Source organism: Salmo salar, chromosome 15 (assembly GCF_965601325.2).
Source record: "Salmo salar chromosome 15, fSalSal1, whole genome shotgun sequence".
Classification (NCBI taxonomy): domain Eukaryota; kingdom Metazoa; phylum Chordata; class Actinopteri; order Salmoniformes; family Salmonidae; genus Salmo; species Salmo salar.
The window spans coordinates 47,585,491-47,604,258 of NC_138305.1; the positions used below are offsets into that span (position 1 = coordinate 47,585,491).

At 43.3% G+C, this 18,768-nt stretch overlaps 1 protein-coding gene across 3 annotated transcripts in view; it reads right to left on the reverse strand.

Moving 5' to 3' along the window:
- Positions 1-6,445: 6,445 nt before the first annotated feature.
- Positions 6,446-18,768, reverse strand: part of LOC106571482 (vascular endothelial growth factor A-A) — a 29,502-nt gene continuing 17,179 nt past the window's right edge. For 2 of the 3 annotated variants that reach the window (XM_082961838.1, XM_014144644.3), the window contains exons 5-8: positions 15,193-15,225; positions 9,949-10,023; positions 8,204-8,347; positions 6,446-8,007 (exon numbers count right to left, since the gene is read on the reverse strand). In XM_082961838.1, coding sequence (XP_082817964.1) covers positions 7,986-8,007; positions 8,204-8,347; positions 9,949-10,023; positions 15,193-15,225 — 274 coding nt within the window. In that variant the 3' untranslated portion in view covers positions 6,446-7,985. The remainder of the gene's footprint in view (positions 8,008-8,203; positions 8,348-9,948; positions 10,024-15,192; positions 15,226-18,768) is intronic. The other variant, XM_014144645.3, reaches the window with a different exon arrangement.

The window sequence follows — 18,768 nt, forward strand, 5'->3', positions numbered from 1 at the left end:
CGAAAGTGAAGGTGGTGTCCCTGCAGGCCAACTCTCAACGGACGTCCTCGCGCAAACGGCAACGATAGTTGTCGATCAGGGCCCTGTTGTTCCATCCCACGCCAGTGGCCAGGGTCCGGAAGTCCAGAGCAAACTCCTGGGCGCTCCTCGTCCCCTGCCTCAGATGTACGAGACGTTCACCCGCCGCTCTACCCTCCCTGAGAGGCATGAGACGAGGGCAGACACCCTCTCTCGGTCCGAAGGCGCCGGGTGGACGGTTGCTAGGTAGAGCTTCAGCTGTAATAGGAAACCCTGACATTGTGCAGCCGTCCCATCATACTCCCTAGGGAGGGCAAGACGAATCCCACTGGGACCGGGTGAAAGAGGGGCGAGTAGTGGAGACCTTGGTTGCGCTGGCGGAGGTGCTGGAGGACCTCCCTTTCTCTCCCAGCGATCCATAGTCTGTAGGACGCGGTCCATGGTGGCGCCGAGATGATGGAGCATCGCCGCTTGCTACTGGACGCGCTCCTCGACCCCAATAACAGGGGTACCTGCTCCTGCTGACTCCATGACGTTTCTTGGGTGTGTGATTCTGTCAGGTGGTGGGTGTAGCTGGTGCATGAAGTCAGGCGCAGGAGAGCAGAGATGAGTGAACAACGCACTTTACTTGAGAAATAGCACACAGTAAACATACCAATGCGCGAACAATAACGGTTGCCACAAAACACGGGTGAAAACAGCACCCGGAAAAAAACGTCCGGAAACGTACCGACCTGAACAATAAACAATCACACACAAAGACATGGGGGAAACAGAGGGTTAAATACATGACCAGTAATTGGGAAATGAAAACCAGGTGTGTGGGAAACAAAGACAAAACCAATGGAAAATGAAAAGTGGATCGGCGATGGCTAGAAGACCGGCGACGTCGACCGCCGAGCGCCACCCGAACAAGGAGAGGAACCGACTTCAGCGGAAGTCGTGACAATATGTGTTATTTCATAGTTTGATGTCTTCACTATTATTCTACAATGTAGAAAATAGTAAAACAAAACATCAACAACAAAAAACTTGAATGAGTAGATGTGTCCAAACTTTTGACTGGTACTGCATATTTTCTGAGCTTTCTTATATCTTCTAGACTTCAAAAGCTTGTTTCTTCTAATTCATTTTTGGACTGTATTCTTTGCCATTAATGAATGTGTTATTCAATGCGTTTCTCTGGGCTATAGTAGTAAAGGCCAAATTCAATATTATATTGTTTTGACCGAAAGGGGTCCAAAATGATCCATAGTATGACCATCTTAAAACAATTCTATACGTTAGCTTAGAACCTCCCCCCCAACGGGTTAGACTTTAAATAAATAATATGTCATTCTGCTCCCTGTGGGGTTTGCCATAAAATATTGCTCTAGATTACAACAGATAAATTAATGGAGAGAGAAAGAGACAAACAGTGTACAAGGAGAGTTCCCCACCATGATAAATCAATAAACATTGGAAAAGTAAGTCTGTGGGAAAAGTCTGTCTTTCTGAAGAGTTACTAAATGCGGACAACCAGACCTGTATATATAGTAGTAACATAACCATGGCTGGAGTTCTTGACTAAAACACAATACTTCACAAACAACAACAAAAACGCTTAGTCATTCTGGACTTCCCGTTATATTTTCCCTCCATTAAGCGAGAAAGAGGAACCAGAATGATAACAGTGTTGGATCACACATTAAACTGTCCCTTTATAAAAACAATCAAATCTGTCACAGACTCGCCGTTGCTAAACTAACAGAGTAAAGTCCAGCAGGTCAGCTAGCTAGCTTGTGTTAGGCTATATTTACATAGCTAGCGGGGGAGAGAAATGGATGGCTAGGTCGCTCACCTGCCCTGGATACAAGAGTAAATCACAGATTAAATAGTTTATGGCATTCTTAAGGGTGTTTAGCCGTGTGAGGGCCCCTGGGATTAAATGGGTTTATGGTATATTTCATGAGTAGAATACATCGTTGTGGTATAGAAGTGTTTTCACACAACTGCATTAGCGCTCTGCGCTAATGGGTAATCCGGCGGGAAATGGCTACCTCTGGGACTAAGAGGGCGCCTGTTTCAAAACAAACATGGCCAAAAACCCAACAAACTCCCTGTAATCCACATTTACAGGGAGATTAGGATTGGATTTTCTGCTCTGCTCCCCAGGGGCCTCATTTATAACTGTTGCGTAAATTTCAGACAACATTTTTGCACGCGGCATTTTTGAAAAGTCTGCTCACGTATATTGAAATGTATAAACTTGGGGCACGCCATACATAGCATATTTCCTGTTACATGCTGACCAAAACGACTCAGCGCGTGCGTCTGCCATCTGTGCATGTTGATTTTGCCTTTCCTCACCAGACCCAGTCATGACACGCAGGTTGAAATACCAAAACCAACTGTGAACCAACATATTCATTTGGGGACAGGTTAAAACACACATGGAGCATGTATGGACATTTTGCTAGCTTGCTGTTGCTAGCTAATTTGTCCAAGGAAATAAACTTTGGGTTGTTATTTTTCCTGAAATGCACATGGTCCTTTTTTTCCTGGATCTTTGTAGAATTTTTACCCATTTTGAGTCACACAAAATCGACAATAAAAGAAATTGACAATTAATCCACAGATAAAAGGGGAAACCTAGAAAGTTTTAGGTTAGTTTTCTTTGATTATTATCTCCTCATTCATACTTCTTCTTCTTCTTCTTCTGTGGATTTTATATGGCGGTTGGCAACCAACTTTAAGGTGGATTACCATCACCAACTGTACTGGAAGTGTCGACCTTGTTCATCTTTCAACCACCGATGTGGGTTTGTATGCTCCTAAAAATGGGAGAGGGAGGACTTGCAGCGCATATTTTTTACTCTGAAATGGTTATGAAAATAAAATAATATGTAAAAGATTCCTATAAAAAAATAAAACACTGATTTTCGCTTTTCTTACTAACAGCAAATGGCTGCATTCTAAATAAGCTTTTGATCATGTCCCCCATTTGCACACAATACTCACTTGCCAGCTTGTAATACAATATTTAAACCACTAGCAGATGTGCGTACGCATGGTCTAAGGTTTGCGGGGAATTGAGCACCTTCTCATGTCAAGTGAAATTTGTAAAATGCCAACTTTTCTGTGACAACTGGCACATGCACATTTTGAGGTATATTTTGTACATATGTAGTTTATAAATGAGGCCACAGGATACTTCCTGGTTACCGTCTAGGTTGAAGATAACAAGTATATTCAACCTAGGTTACCATGGGCTTCCATAATTAGCATTATTGGTTCAGAGGGTGTGATATAACTGAAGAAACTGTCACGCCTGCTCCCGCTTCCCCTCCCTGGCGGTAAAGGGTGCCAGGCTGCCCATCATTACGCACACCTATCACCTTTGTGACGCGCATCAGCGCTTCATTGGACTTAACTGTACTCCTTCACGTTTTGATTGCCTTCCCTATCTGTCTGTTCCTCTGTTTCATCCCCGTGTCAGCATTATTGTCATTATGTTTTTCATATCCAGACGCTGTCCTGTCTTTGATACTGTGAACCATCAGATCCTCCTCTCCACCCTCTCCGAGTTGGGCATCTCCGGCGCGGCCCACGCTTGGATTGCGTCCTACCTGACAGGTCGCTCCTACCAGGTGGCGTGGCGAGAATCTGTCTCCGCACCATGCGCTCTCACCACTGGTGTCCCCCAGGGCTCTGTTCTAGGCCCTCTCCTATTCTCGCTATACACCAAGTCACTTGGCTCTGTCATATCCTCACATGGTCTCTCCTATCATTGCTATGCAGACGACACACAATTAATCTTCTCCTTTCCCCCTTCTGATAACCAGGCGGCGAATCGCATCTCTGCATGTCTGTCAGACATATCAGTATGGATGACGGATCACCAGCTCAAGCTGAACCTCGGCAAGACGGAGCTGCTCTTCCTCCCGGGGAAGGACTGCCCGTTCCATGATCTCGCCATCACGGTTGACAACTCCCTTGTGTCCTCCTCCCAGAGTGCTAAGAACCTTGGCGTGATCCTGGACAACACCCTGTCGTTCTCCACTAACATCAAGGTGGTGACCCGATCCTGTAGGTTCATGCTCTACAACATTCGCAGAGTACGACCCTGCCTCACACAGGAAGCGGCGCAGGTCCTAATCCAGGCACTTGTCATCTCCCGTCTGGATTACTGCAACTCGCTGTTGGCTGGGCTCCCTGCCTGTGCCATTAAACCCCTACAACTCATCCAGAACGCCGCAGCCCGTCTGGTGTTCAACCTTCCCAAGTTCTCTCACGTCACCCCGCTCCTCCGCTCTCTCCACTGGCTTCCAGTTGAAGCTCGCATCCGCTACAAGACCATGGTGATTGCCTACGGAGCTGTGAAGGGAACGGCACCTCCATACCTTCAGGCTCTGATCAGGCCCTACACCCAAACAAGGGCACTGCGTTCATCCACCACTGGCCTGCTGGCCCCCCTACCTCTGAGGAAGCACAGTTCCCGCTCAGCCCAGTCAAAACTGTTCGCTGCTCTGGCACCCCAATGGTGGAACAAGCTCCCTCACGACGCCAGGACAGCGGAGTCAATCACCACCTTCCGGAGACACCTGAAACCCCACCTCTTTAAGGAATACCTAGGATAGGATAAAGTAATCCTTCTACCCCCCCCCCCCCCCCCCTTAAAAGATTTAGATGCACTATTGTAAAGTGGTTGTTCCACTGGATATCATAAGGTGAATGCACCATTTTGTAAGTCGCTCTGGATAAGAGCGTCTGCTAAATGACTTAAATGTAATGTAATGTAAATGTGTTTCAAGTCTGTTTATTAATTAAATGTTCACTCCCTGTACTTGCTTCTCATCTCCAAGTGTCTAGCCTTACAGAACGTTGACACCACAATTTTAATAATCAGGGAGTTTTTGTTTTTGTTGGTGACGTCGGGTCCGGGTGCCGCTGCCGATGGAACCGGGGGTACCTCAGCTGGCTCGTCGGGCTTCCACGCCTTAGCTGGCTCGAGAGTTTTCCTTGCCTCGGTTTGCTCGGCAGGCTCCCATCCCACGTCATCCCTCAGCCGGCTCGTCAGGCTCCCACGCCTCAGCCGGCTCGTCAGGCTTCCACGCCTCAGCCGGCTCGTCAGGCTCCTACGCCTCAGCTCGCTCGTCAGGCTCCCACACCTCAGGGGGATCATCAGGCTTTCACACCTCAGCCGGATCGTAGGGCTTCTACGCCTCAGCCGGCTTGTCTGGTGCCCATGCATCGGCCCATCAGGCTCACCCAGGTGGGACGCCCGGGGTGGCGCCCCTAGAGGGGGGGAACTGTCACGCCTGCTCCCGCTCCCCCTACCTGGCACATCTGTTACCTTCATTACGCACATCAGCACTTCATTGGACTCACCTGTACTCCTTTACGTTTTGATTGCATTCCCTATATCTGTCTGTTCCCGTTTCATCCCAGTGTCAGCATTATTGTCGTTATGTTTTTCATGTCCAGACGCTGTCCTGTCCTGTTTCATGTCTGTTTATTAATTAAATGTTCACGCCCTGTACTTGCTTCTTGTCTCCAAGTGTCTGTCCTTACAGAAACTGGCAGTGTATTGGATATAGTTGATAGACTAGATGCAGTGGTTCCCAATCTTTTTCAGTTACTATCCCACCAACTGAATTCTGCTCTGCCCAGAGTACCCCTGAAGTACTCCCTCATGTGAATTTTACCAGTAGGCCTATGGTCTAATGAGTCTTCTCAAGTACCCCCTGTGGATAGGCCAAGTTCCCCCAGGGGTCCTAGTACCCCTGGTTGGGAACCACTGGACTAGAGGCTGTTGTCACTAAACCTTTACCACATAGCAAAGCAGGGATAATAGTCTGAGATTATTTCACAAGAGTATTTTTACAGTAACTAGTCCACCGTTGTTAGTGGTGAACATGCTATCTCGCATCGCTAACTCACTCATTGTGATCAGTGACCAGCACCTGTCAGGTCACTTTGTGAGAGCGGAAGGAAGACAATTTAAAGAATTTGAATGTGGCCTATGGCAGGTAAAAACACACTTCCAAAGTTCCTAGGTAAGAGGTCATCAGAAGTATTTCTCCGTGTGCCTCATGGATTTCTGGAGTTCCATGGGCATTCAAAAGAAGAAATTCCTCCACACTGCTGCCTTGCAGAATCTCACCTTTTTATTCATAAACTATTTTGGTTTACAGATCTTTGTCACAGGTGTTCAGGAATTTCTTCTTTTGAATCATGTTTTATATTCCACGGCACATGCTCTTATGAGCTGTGTGAGTGCATACCTTTTTGAGTTTTGTAGTCATAACAGATATCAAAGATGGCTGTCGTATGTTGGAGAAGCTGTTTCAAACACAACACAAACAATAACGCATACAACCTCTTCAAAACCCACTGCTTCAAAACACAGCAACCTTTTCCTCAATTTGATATACAAAAAAAGCAATTTCATTTGTAAATAAATATGCTTTACTACTTTACACTGTCACAGAAAAAAACATGTTAATATTGGAAAAGAAACAATAAGTACTATTATCATGAAATCATATATTCTTGATATTGCAGATTGCTAGCTGTAATACAAACAGTTGACTTGGTAGGCCAAGCTTTCTTTTAGCAATGGTTTATTGTTATTTGCGTGATGGAGCTCAAGACAAGCATAAGCCTCCTCTGCCTCGCTAACACACACACGCACGCACACACACACACACACGCACACACACGCACGCACGCACGCCAAGACCATAGAGCAGGTTAAAAATCACACGCAGAACCTCCACCCTCTATAAAAAGGGTTGATAAATCCAGAATAGATGGCGTCCATACAAATGATCCATTTCAGGAATGTTAATGTAAAGTTTTTTCTTTTTCTTATAAAAGCCTAGAGCAGAGTGTCTCCTTGTAGCTAGGCAGAATGGAGACCACAATGGCATCACATAGCAGGAAGGGGGGAAACCCAAAGGAACATAACACTTGATATATAAATAGGTCAAATTAAATATGGGTAGAGGACTGAATACTGAAAATACTCTAACATTATAAATTATCTATAGTGGACTATGACATAAGGGATATTAAGTATGTATAGTATATACAGACTGCTTGCCATCGATACTACTGCATTCTGTATTAAGTTCAACCACAGACAGCATACCACCCCCCTCCCCTCCCCCCAAAATAAACAAAAATAATTTAAGAAGCTAATTCAGGATTTCTCACTCTAAAGTGATTAGCACAGTTTGTGAGGCAGTTTCTCAATGGAATCAAGCTACAGTATCAGTTGTTTCTAGTGGTTTCCATATATACCAAAAATCAATCATCAGTATCCCTTTAAAGGTATTATGGCACTCCAAATCCAGTTCCGCTGCTAGCTAGGGCAGCAAAATACACAGTTCTAGCTTTCCACACGTTCCACGCATCAGTTCTAGAACTTCCTTTAAGGTAAAGGAAGTGCTGTCATAAAGGGACGGATCCCCATCTCCCATTGGCTGTCCTGCCATTGCCATTGGGCTCCTGCAAAGGGAGTCTATGGGTCAGGAAGAATGTTGCAGAGGAAGAATGTTCTTCCTTCATCTTCTCTTCCTCTTCTATTCGTGGATATACATACCACATAGCAAGGTTTTGTTCCTCATGATTTGACACATAACCACAGTACACTAACACACATCCAGTGAAGTATTTGCATAAATGAATCAACATCAAAACCATAGTCCAGTCAAACGCCAAACGATGGGTTTTAGTTAGCTCTTTTAGCAGCAATACAAATTCTGTACTTTTTCTTTATCTCTCTCTTAGTATATACAGATACATTGGGATTATTTTTCTATTAATTTATTATTTCTTTCTCTCTCCCCCTCTCTTTTCTCTCTGCTGTTTCTCAGTCAGTCCAGGGGAATGCTTCCCACAAAGAAGATAAGCTCAGAGTCGAAAGTGCTGTGAAATATCTTGTGAATGTCCCTTCACGTCGTTTCATCTGCAGCTTAGACTCATCTCCTGGGCTTGTCACATCTGGGGATCACAGAGAAGATAGACAGAAACATATGATTGTATGAAAACACACACTCGTGGTCTTAGCGCCAATGTCTTGGTCAGGTTCTTGGCTAATGGTATGCCTTCATGTGGTCAAGAAATGCCACCAAACACCTTCTTGGTTACCAAAGGGAGTTATGAGTCCAAGAGTGATGTAACACGCCCCCCCACACACCTGCAGGTCCTCTCATTGAGCTCCAGCTGACGTGCCTTGCAGTCGGCGTCAGAGTTTCTGCAGGAACACTGGCAGGTCAGAGGGTTCTGGATGAACAACCGCTTTCTCCTCGCTAAACAGCCATCACAACATGGCTCGCACTGACTATAGACAGAGAGAGAGGAGAGGAAATGATAAGGGGAAGGATGAAGAAGAGGAAAAAAAGAGGAAGGGAAAAAGAGAGGGAGGATGTTTATTATAATGGTGTTAATATAGAAAAACACTTCCAAGGTCATTTTCCTTAAGGTCAACCCTCTTATTACATGCTGCAACTTCACACTCCCAGTGTCAATGTGCTGTCTGTGTCAATGTGCAGTCTGTGTCAATGTGCAGTCTGTGTCAATGTGCAGTCTGTGTCAATGTGCAGTCTGTGGTGTGGGTAAAATAGGATGAATTGTAGCATGTGACCAGAGGGTTGTACAAAAACAGAACCACTTTGCAAGCAGCAAAATTAGACCTACACCCTTCACTATCTCTCTCTCCCCTGTCTCCTGGCTCCCGACTCAGCCCATGCTGGCAGGGAGACCCCCTCCTACTGTCTCGTAGGGGGGAGTGATTTTTAGGATGATTGGCTTGCCCACGTACAGTATGCATTGTTTCGGTTAGACATGCACCAGCAAGCTTTGGCTGGGACGTGAGGCTTACAACAAAAAAACTGTCAAATTCAACTCATCCCTAAAGATACAGGATGAGTTTATATTGAATTAAAAGATTACAAGTAAATGTTTTCCCTTATAGACACAGATCAGATAGAGTTCCAGTAGATACCAGAAGATAGATCTGGTTTAAATGACAGAACACTAGAGACTGTGCCATTATGTTCCCACACAGAGGTGTTAATAGTGGACAAAACCTTTTTCACTGAGTATGGGGGACGACAGACAGACATTCCATTGAGAACTAAAGGCACAGCACAACGAACAGAACAACTCTATTCTTTGACATTAAGACCATTTCAGAAACATGAGCACCTCTTTCCGGTGAAAACAGCACCAAACGAAACATCTTTTTGTGTTCTTTGTGTTGTTCAGACCCATAGAGGCAACAAAGAGAACGCACAAACAGAATGGGCTAAACAATTTGTTGGTTTACATAACCCAGAAAGAAACAACAATGTGATAGCCATCTCTCGTATCACAAACAAAGCCCAGTGATGGTGGACGGAACAGAAAAAGCTTGTTTGGAGGGATAAAAAGAAACACTAAAAAAGAAAGGACAGGTTGGAGACACAGCAAAGCGAGACAGACTCAACACTGACATAGGCCTTGGATGATTCCCACAACAGATACTGGATTAGTGACATCGCCTGCAAAAAGCCATGCTGGTAGGTTCAGTTCTGTTACCTTTACCATTACCCTATCACTCCATTCCTCCCCCCCGGGTGCCTTATCACCAGGGGGGTGGGGGTGGTAGTGAGGTAAGGAGGTAGGGTTATGGGTGAATCGTGTGAGGTGTGGTGATATGAGGTAGAAGTCACCCCTAAACATAGATCTAGGATCAGATGTTATTTATTATTTAGGGATGACATCTATCTACAGTCTGATGCCAATTGATGTGTGTGGTGGTATTGGGCGGAGTGGTGGGGCCGTGAATAGAGAGAGACAATTAATTAAAAGGGGCAAATTAACTCCTCCCAAACAAGCTTAATGATCAGAAACGCCACAGTCAGGTGCAGGTGGAGCGGGGAGAAGGCCGAGCTGACATACGCTTGGCGATTCTTTTTGTCACGTTTTTTCTTTCGCTTTCTCTTTTGGCCTTTGCCCTTGCCTTTCCAGGGTTTTCTGGAAAAAGAGAAAGAAGCACAATAACGCAGAGACATCTGAGGAGGAAGGACAGAGATAAATAAACTGAACAGAGTTCAGATATCAGTCAGTCAATTGTTCATTCAGACAGAGACTATATGGACTGAGAATGGACTGAAATAGAACCAAATGATAAGAAATCTAGAGGTTGAGACATTTTGTCACCGTTCTGGGAAAAGAAATGAACACTGGCTTCGAGACATTCTTTGTTTTAAATTTTATTTAACATTTATTTAACTAGGCCGGTCTTAAGAACAAATTCTTATTTACAATGACGGCCTACCCCGGATGACGCTGGGCCAATTGTGCGCCACCCTATCGGACTCCCAATCACGGCAGGATGTGATACAGCCCGGATTTGAACCAGGGACTGTAGTGACACCTCTTGCACTGAGATGCAGTGCCATAGAACGCTGTGCCACTCGGGTACCCTCTTACACCAGAAAGGGTTTCACAAGTTTCATACTTAATTTTGGCTATGGAATTTTTTTTTTTTTTCCCAAAACACTCCTTCGGCTACTCTTAACATTTTGAAATAAATACTGGACGATGAGGGGCAGCCGAGCTCGCTGATTCATCATGTTTGAGATAACAGTATATGAGATTTTACAGCTGCAGGGTATACAGTACCAGTCAAAAGTTTGGACACAAATTCAAGGATCTTGAATATTTTCTACATTGTAGAATAAGACATCAAAACTACGAAATAACACACATGGAACCATGTAGTAACGAAAAAAAGTGTTAAATAAATCAAAATATGTTTTACATTGTAGATTTTTCAAAGTAGCCACCCTTTGCCTTAATGACAGCTTTGCACACTCTTGGCATTCTCTCAACCAGCTTCACCTGGAATGCTTTTCCAACAGTCTTGAAGGAGTTCCCACATATGCTGATCACTTGTTGGCTGCTTTTCCTTCACTCTGCGGTCCAATTTATCCCAAACCATCTCAATTGGGTTGAGGTCGGGTGATTGTGGAGGCCAGGTCATCTTATGCAGCACTCCATCACTCTCCTTCTTGGTCAAATAGCCCTTACACAGCCTGGAGGTGTGTTGGATCATTATCCTGTTGAACAAAAAAATGATATTCCCACTCTGCACACCAGATGGGATGGCGTATCGCTGCAGAATGCTGTGGTAGCCATGCTGGTTAAGTGTGCCTTGAATTATAAATAAATCACTGACAGTACCACCAGCAAAGCACCCCCACAGCATCACACCTCCCCCATGCTTCACGGTGGGAACCACACATGCAGAGATCATCCGTTCACTTACTCTGCGTTTCACAAAGACACTGCGGTTGGAACCAAAAATCTTAAATTTGGACTCATGAGACCAAAGGTTATATTTCCACCGGTCTAATGTCCATTGCTCATGTTTCTTGGGCCAAGCAAGTCTCTTCTTATTGGTGTCCTTCAGTAGTGGTTTCTTTGCAGCAATTTGACCATGAAGGCCTGATTCACACAATCTCCTCTGAACAGTTTATGTTGAGATGTGTCTGTTACTTGAACTCAGTGAAGCATTTATTTGGGCTGCAATCTGAGGTTGGTAACTCTAATGAACTTATCCTCTGCAGCAGAGGTAACTCTTGGTCTTCCTTTCCTGTGGCGGCCCTCGTGAGAGCCAGTTTCATCAAAGCGTTTAATGAACTATCGTTTCTCTTTACTTATTTGAGCTGTTCTTGCCATAATATGGACTTGGTCTTTTACCAAATAAGGCTATCTTCTGTATACCATCACTACCTTGTCACAACACAACTGATTGGCTCAAACGCATTAAGAAGGAAAGAAATTCCACAAATTAACAATTAACATGGCACACCTGTTAATTGAAATGCATTCCAAGTGACTACCTCATGAAGCTGGATGAAAGAATGTCAAGGGTGTGCAAAGCTGTCATCAAGGCAAAGGTTGGCTACTTTGAAGAATCTACAATATAAAATATATTTTGATTTGTTTAATACTTTTTTGGTTACTATATGATTCCATATGTGTATTTCATAGTTTTGATGTCTTTACTATTATTCTACAATGTAGAGAATAGTAAAAATAAAGAAAAACCCTCGAATGAGTAGGTGTGTCCAAACTTGTGTGACAAGAAAGGAACAGGCTTGGGTGAACCTGGACTTGAGCTAGCTTCCTTAGGATGACGTTCAAAGGCCTTTTGGTAGCATCATTAACACTACCACTGTGACTCTAACTAGAGTTCGACCGATTATGATTTTTCAACGCCGATACCAATACCGATTATTGGAGGGCCAGAAAAGGCCGATACCGATTAATCAGCCGATTATTTTACTGTATTTATTTATTTGTAATAATGACAATTACAACAATACTGAATGAACACTTTTAGTTACAATTAATATAATACATCAATAAAATCAATTTAGCCTCAAATAAATAATCAAACATGTTCAATTTGGTTTAAATAATGCAAAAACAAAGTATTGGAGAAGAAAGTAAAAATGCAATATGTGCCCTGTAAAAAAGCTAATGTTTAAGTTCCTTGCTCAGAACATGAGAACATATGAAAGCTGGTGGTTCCTTTTAACATGAGTGTTCAATATTCCCAGGTAAGAAGTTTTAGGTTGTAGTTATTAAAGGACTATTTCTCTCTATACCAATTGTATTTCATATACCTTTGACTATTGGATGTTCTTATAGGCACTTTAGTATTGCCAGTGTAAAAGTATAGCTTCCGTCCCGCTCCTCGCCCCTACCTGGGCTCGAACCAGGAACACATCGACAACAGCTACCCTCAAAGCATCATTACTCATCGCTCCACAAAAGCCGTGGCCCTTGCAGAGCAAGGGGAACAACTACTTCAAGGTCTCAGAGCAAGTGACGTCACCGATTGAAACGCTATTAGTGTGCACCCCGCTAACTAGCTCCGGAGTTGATAGGCTTGAAGTCATAAACAGCTCAATGCTTGAAGCACAGCGAAGAGCTGCTGGCAAACGCACGAAAGTGCTGTTTGAATGAATGCTTACGAGCCTGCTGCTGCCTACCACCTCTCAGTCAGACTGCTCTATCAAATATCAAATCATATGCTTAATTATAACATAATAACACACATAAATACGAGCCTTAGGTCATTAATATGGTCAAATCCGGAAACTATCATTTCGAAAACAAAACGTTTAATCTTTCAGTGAAATACGGAACCGTTCCATATTTTATCTAACGAGTGGCATCCATAAGTCTAAATATTCCTGTTACATTGCACAACCTTCAATGTTATGTTATAATTACGTAAAACTCTGGCAAATTAGTTCGCAACGAGCCAGGCGGCCCAAACTGTTGCATATACCCTGACTCCGCGTGCAATGAACGCAAGAGAAGTGACACAATTTCCCTAGTTTAATATTGCCTGCTAACCTGGATTCTTTTAACTAAATATGCAGGTTTAATAAAATATACTTCTGTGTATTGATTTTAAGAAAGGCATTGATGTTTATGGTTAGGTACATTCGTGCAACGATTGTGCTTTTTTCGCAAATGCGCTTTTGTTAACTCATCCCCCGTTTGGCGAAGTCGGCTGTCTTTGTTAGGAAGAAATAGTCTTCACACAGTTTGCAACGAGCCAGGCGGCCCAAACTGCTGCATATACACTGACTCTGTTGCACAGAATGCAAGAGTGACACAATTTCCCTAGTGAAAAGAAATTCATGTTAGCAGGCAATATTAACTAAATATGCATGTTTTATAAATATATACTTGTGTATTGATTTTAAAAAAGGCGTTGATGTTTATGGTTAGGTACACATTGGTGCAACGACAGTGCTTATTCCGCGAATGCGCTTGTTAAATCACCCGTTTGGCGAAGTAGGCTATGATTCAATGATAAATTAACAGGCACCGCATCGATTATATGCAACGCAGGACAAGCTAGATAAACTAGTAATATCATCAACCATAACTAGTGATTATGTTAAGATTGATTGTTTTTTATAAAATAAGTTTAATGCTAGCTAGCACCTTAGCTCCTTGCTGCACTCGCATAACAGGTAGTCAGCCTGCCACGCAGTCTCCTCGTGGAGTGCAATGTAATCGGCCATGATCGGTGTCCAAAAATGCCGATTACCGATTGTTATGAAAACTTGAAATCGGCCCTAATTAATCGGTCATTCCGATTAATCGGTCGACCTCTAACTCTAACTACCAAAGAGGCCCCTGAACACAGCAAAGTCAGAGGTCAAAGTTGAGCCAACAGTAACGCACGGTAGCATCAACAACAGAAGTGTACAGAGTGTAGAGTAGAATCATGGTGGCAAGGAGCACTAAAGCCATCACTCTTCATACACATAAATGGTTAAAACAAGGTCGGTCAGAGGTCTCAGAAACAAACCCTCATCTATACTGCAGGATACCCGACATATAAAACCTAAATACTATCAAAAACCCTCGTAATGCTATAGGATTAGGCAATAGGAAAACGAGACAATCCCATGTAGAGGCGAATTGTAGTGGAACAGAACCACTAAAGCCAGACCCATAAACAGTGAAAAAATAAAAGGTTAAAGAGGGTCTCTAAAAACACACAGCGTTATCTACACATCACAGGAGCCTGTAAAACAAAGGTAGAGACATGAACCCTGAGACATACTTAAAGACATGTATAGAGAGTAAAGGAAGGACCATAACAGAGGAATGTAAAGAGAAGCAGGTGTATAAAAAAATGACAATAAATGAAAGGTGCCGAAGGCATTGACCTCATCAGGTGTCACTCATTCACCTGAATTGAAGTATTCTGTGGGTTTTCTGTGTGTCTCACCTGAAAGCTCAAAGGGTCATGGAATTAGAATGGATAGAAGGGATGTGATTCTTTGTGAACTCCGAAACTACAGGAAGATCACTGGATCTGTGCCAACATGGTGGTGTCAGTGATCATTTGATACATTGTTGTATACTGTGCGTAACAACACACAGGTTGAGAAAGAGAAATTCCGGAAACGTGTGAGCACAGGAGGAAGAGCGATAAAGAGAGAGAGAGAGAGAGAGAGAGAGAGAGAGAGAGAGAGAAGAAGATGGAGAAAGATAGCAGGAGAAAGACAATGCGAAAAAGACAGATGAAAATAAAATAAAAAAAGTATATCTTTTCAAATTAAGGCACATAGTCACAACACAGCAAGAGTCTGTACTTACTTTTCTTTCTGTTCTTTCACTTCATTCTTTGGCCTGAAAGACAGAAACAAACATGATGCTACCTCATAGCCCACTGTTTGTTTCTTCGTAAACAGATTCACGTCAACAGTGGACAGAGACATAGGCAGGTATTAGCTTGGGTGGCCCTGTAAGCACTCTGCTACTCTAGTGTTGTCCATCCCTGATCCCTAAATAGTCATGACGATTCTGTTGTTACCTCTGACATCTTTCTCCCCGACTTATCTCCTTGAAACAAACACACACATAAAATATCTGATAACAATAGCAGATTGTCATGTCTATTTTGTTGCTCAACTTGATAATTTGGCTGTAACTGATTATGGAGCAACACATCTTCTGGCTCACATCTAATCCAGTGGGTACAGGAGGTCAAGCATTGGGAAACGTCTCATTGCATAGTACTCATAGGTTTGGAGAAAACTCCTTAAAACTATACAGTCTACTTATAAACTAGGTAGTCACAAAAACATACAATGGTTTACTAATGTTTACTAATGGTTAACAAACTCCTAATTAAAGGGATATTGCGAGATTTTGGCAATGTTCAGATGATCTCATGGACAACATTTGTATGTCTCTGCACGCAGTTTGAAGGAAGTTGCCAAGGGACAGTTTGTATTAGAACAAAGAGGAATAGCTGATAAGCAGCAGAGAGGCCAGGTGCACCATTGAGCATGAAAGAACAGTGAAGACAAGAGACACGGAGCTCTCTTTTCTCTGTATACATCAATGATGTCAATGATGTCGCTCTTGCTGCAGGTGATTCTTTGATCCACCTCTACGCAGACGACACCATTCTGTATACATCTGGCCCTTCTTTGGACACTGTGTTAACAAACCTCTAAACGAGCTGCAATGCCATACAACACTCCTTCCGTGGCCTTCAACTGCTCTTAAACGCTACTAAAACTAAATGCATGCTCTTCAACCGATCGCTGCCCGCACCCGCCCGCCCGTCCAGCATCACTACTCTGGAGGGATCTGACTTAGAATATGTGGACAACTACAAATACATAGGTGTCTGGCTAGACTGTAACCTCTCCTTCCAGACTCATATTAAGCATCTCCAATCCTAAATTAAATCTAGAATCGGCTTCCTAATTCACAAAACAAAGCCTCCTTCAGTCATACTGCCAAACATACCCTCGTAAAACTGACTATCCTGCCGATCCTTGACATTGGTGATGTCATTTACAAAATAGCCTCCAACACTCTACTCAACAAATTGGATGCGGTCTATCACAGTGCCATCCGTTTTGTCACCAAAGTCCCATATACTACCCACCACTGCGACCTGTACGCTCTCGTTGGCTGGTCCTCGCTACATATTTGTCGCCAAACCCACTGGCTCCAGGTCATCTATAAGTCTTTGCTAGGTAAAGCTCCGCTTTATCTCAGCTCACTGGTCACCATAGCAACACCCACCCGTAGCATGCGCTCCAGCAGGTATATTTCACTGGTCATCCCCAGAGCCAACACCTATTTTGGCCGCCTTTCCTTCCAGTTCTTTGCTGCCAATGACTGGACCGAATTTCAAAAATCACTGAAGTTGGAGACTTATATCTCCCTCACTAACTTCAAGCATCGGCTGTCAGAGCAGCTTACCGATTGCTGCAGCTGTACACAGCCCATCTGTAAATAGCCCATCCAAACAACCAACTACCTACCTCATCCCCATATTTGTTTTTTGTTTTTTATGCTCTTTTGCACACCAGTATTTATACCAGTATTTATACATGCACATCCTGTTCTGCACATCTATCACTCCAGTGTTAATTGCTAAATTGTAATTACTTCGGCCCTACGGCCTATTTATTACCTTACCTCCTTACTTCAATTGCACACACTGCATACAGATTTTATATTGTGTTATTGACTGTACGTTTGCTTATCCCATGTGTAACTCTGTGTTGTTGTTTTTGTCGCACTGCTTTGCTTTATCTTGGCCAGGTCGCAGTTGTAAATGAGAACTTGTTCTCAACTGGCCTACCCGGTTAAATAAAGGTGAAAAACAAAAACAAAAAAAATGCCCCTATTGATCTTGTTTAGAGACAATACAAGTATCCTACCCAGACTAGCCTACAACACCACAATGCAATGAATAATTGCATTATTGTCTTCAAGTGAGTACAAAATTCTACTCTAGGCTGGAAACGGCAGTGAAAATGTAATTTGAATAGTTGTGCAAAAGCCCTGTGATTTGAATGTTTCATTCTATTTGGATCAGTTGTGTGTCAACTTTCGACAGTTTACAAGGTCCAGAAAGGCACTGTAGCAGGCCAGTCTGACTGTATTTTTACTTCTGAAACTGAGATGTGCTGTCTGTTGCGGATCATCATTCTCCCAAATCGCCATATAATGTGGCCACATAAGTATGCTCCCGGCAGGCCCAGTTATTCAGGAAAGCTTAATGCACGCTCTGCCTCCTCTACGATATGAGCAGCTATTCCTTGTGCACCTAAAACCTAATGCTTCATTGTAGCCTAAATATTAGTAATTTAACTTTGAAAATCTATTACATTTAATCTGTGGCATAAACACAACCAGTCACAATGCTTTAATCTGATTATGCTACTTCAGTTTCGAAGCAAAGCCTTCGATACTGGGTACAAGGTAGGGAGGGATGTACAGCGCATTTGGAAAGTATTCAGACCCCTTGACATTTTCCACATTTTGTTACGTTACAGCCTTATTCTAAAACGGATTCAATTCATTTTCTCCCTCATCAATCTACACACAACACCCCATAATGAAAAAGTAAAAACAGGATTTTAGAAATGTTTGCAAATGTATTAAAAATAAAAAACAGAAATATCTTATTTACATAAGAATTCAGACCCTTTGCTATGAGACTCGAAATTGAGCTCAGGTGCATCCTGTTTTCATTGATCATCCTTGAGCTGTTTCTAAAACTTGATTGGAGTCCACCTGTGGTAAATTCAATTGATTGGACATAATTTGGAAAGGCACACACCTATCTATATAAGGTCCCACAGTTGACAGTGCATGTCAGAGCAAAAACCAAGCCATGAGGTCAAAGGAATTGTCCGTAGAGCCCAGAGGCAGGATTGTGTCGAGGCACAGATCTGAGGAAGGGTACCAAAACATTTCTGCTACATTGATGGTCCCCAAGAACACAGTGGCCTCCATCATTCCTAAATGGAAGAAGTTTGGAACCACCACTCCTCAGTAAAAGGCACATGATAGCCCGCTTGTAGCTTGCCAAAATGCACCTAAAAGACTCTCAGACCATGAGAAACAAGATTCTCTGGTCTAATGAAACCAAGATTGAACTCTTTGGAATGAATGCCAAGCGTCATGAATGCCAAGCGTCACGTCTGCAGGAAACCTGGCACCATCCCTAAAGTGAAGCATGGTGCTGGAAGCATCTTGCTGTGGGCATGTTTTTCAGCGACAGGGACTGGGAGACTAGTCATGAACAGAGGAAAGTACAGAGAGATCCTTGATGAAAACCTGCTCCAGAGCACTCAGGAACTCAGACTGAGGCGAAGGTTCACCTTCCAACAGAACAACGACCCTAAGCACACAGCCAAG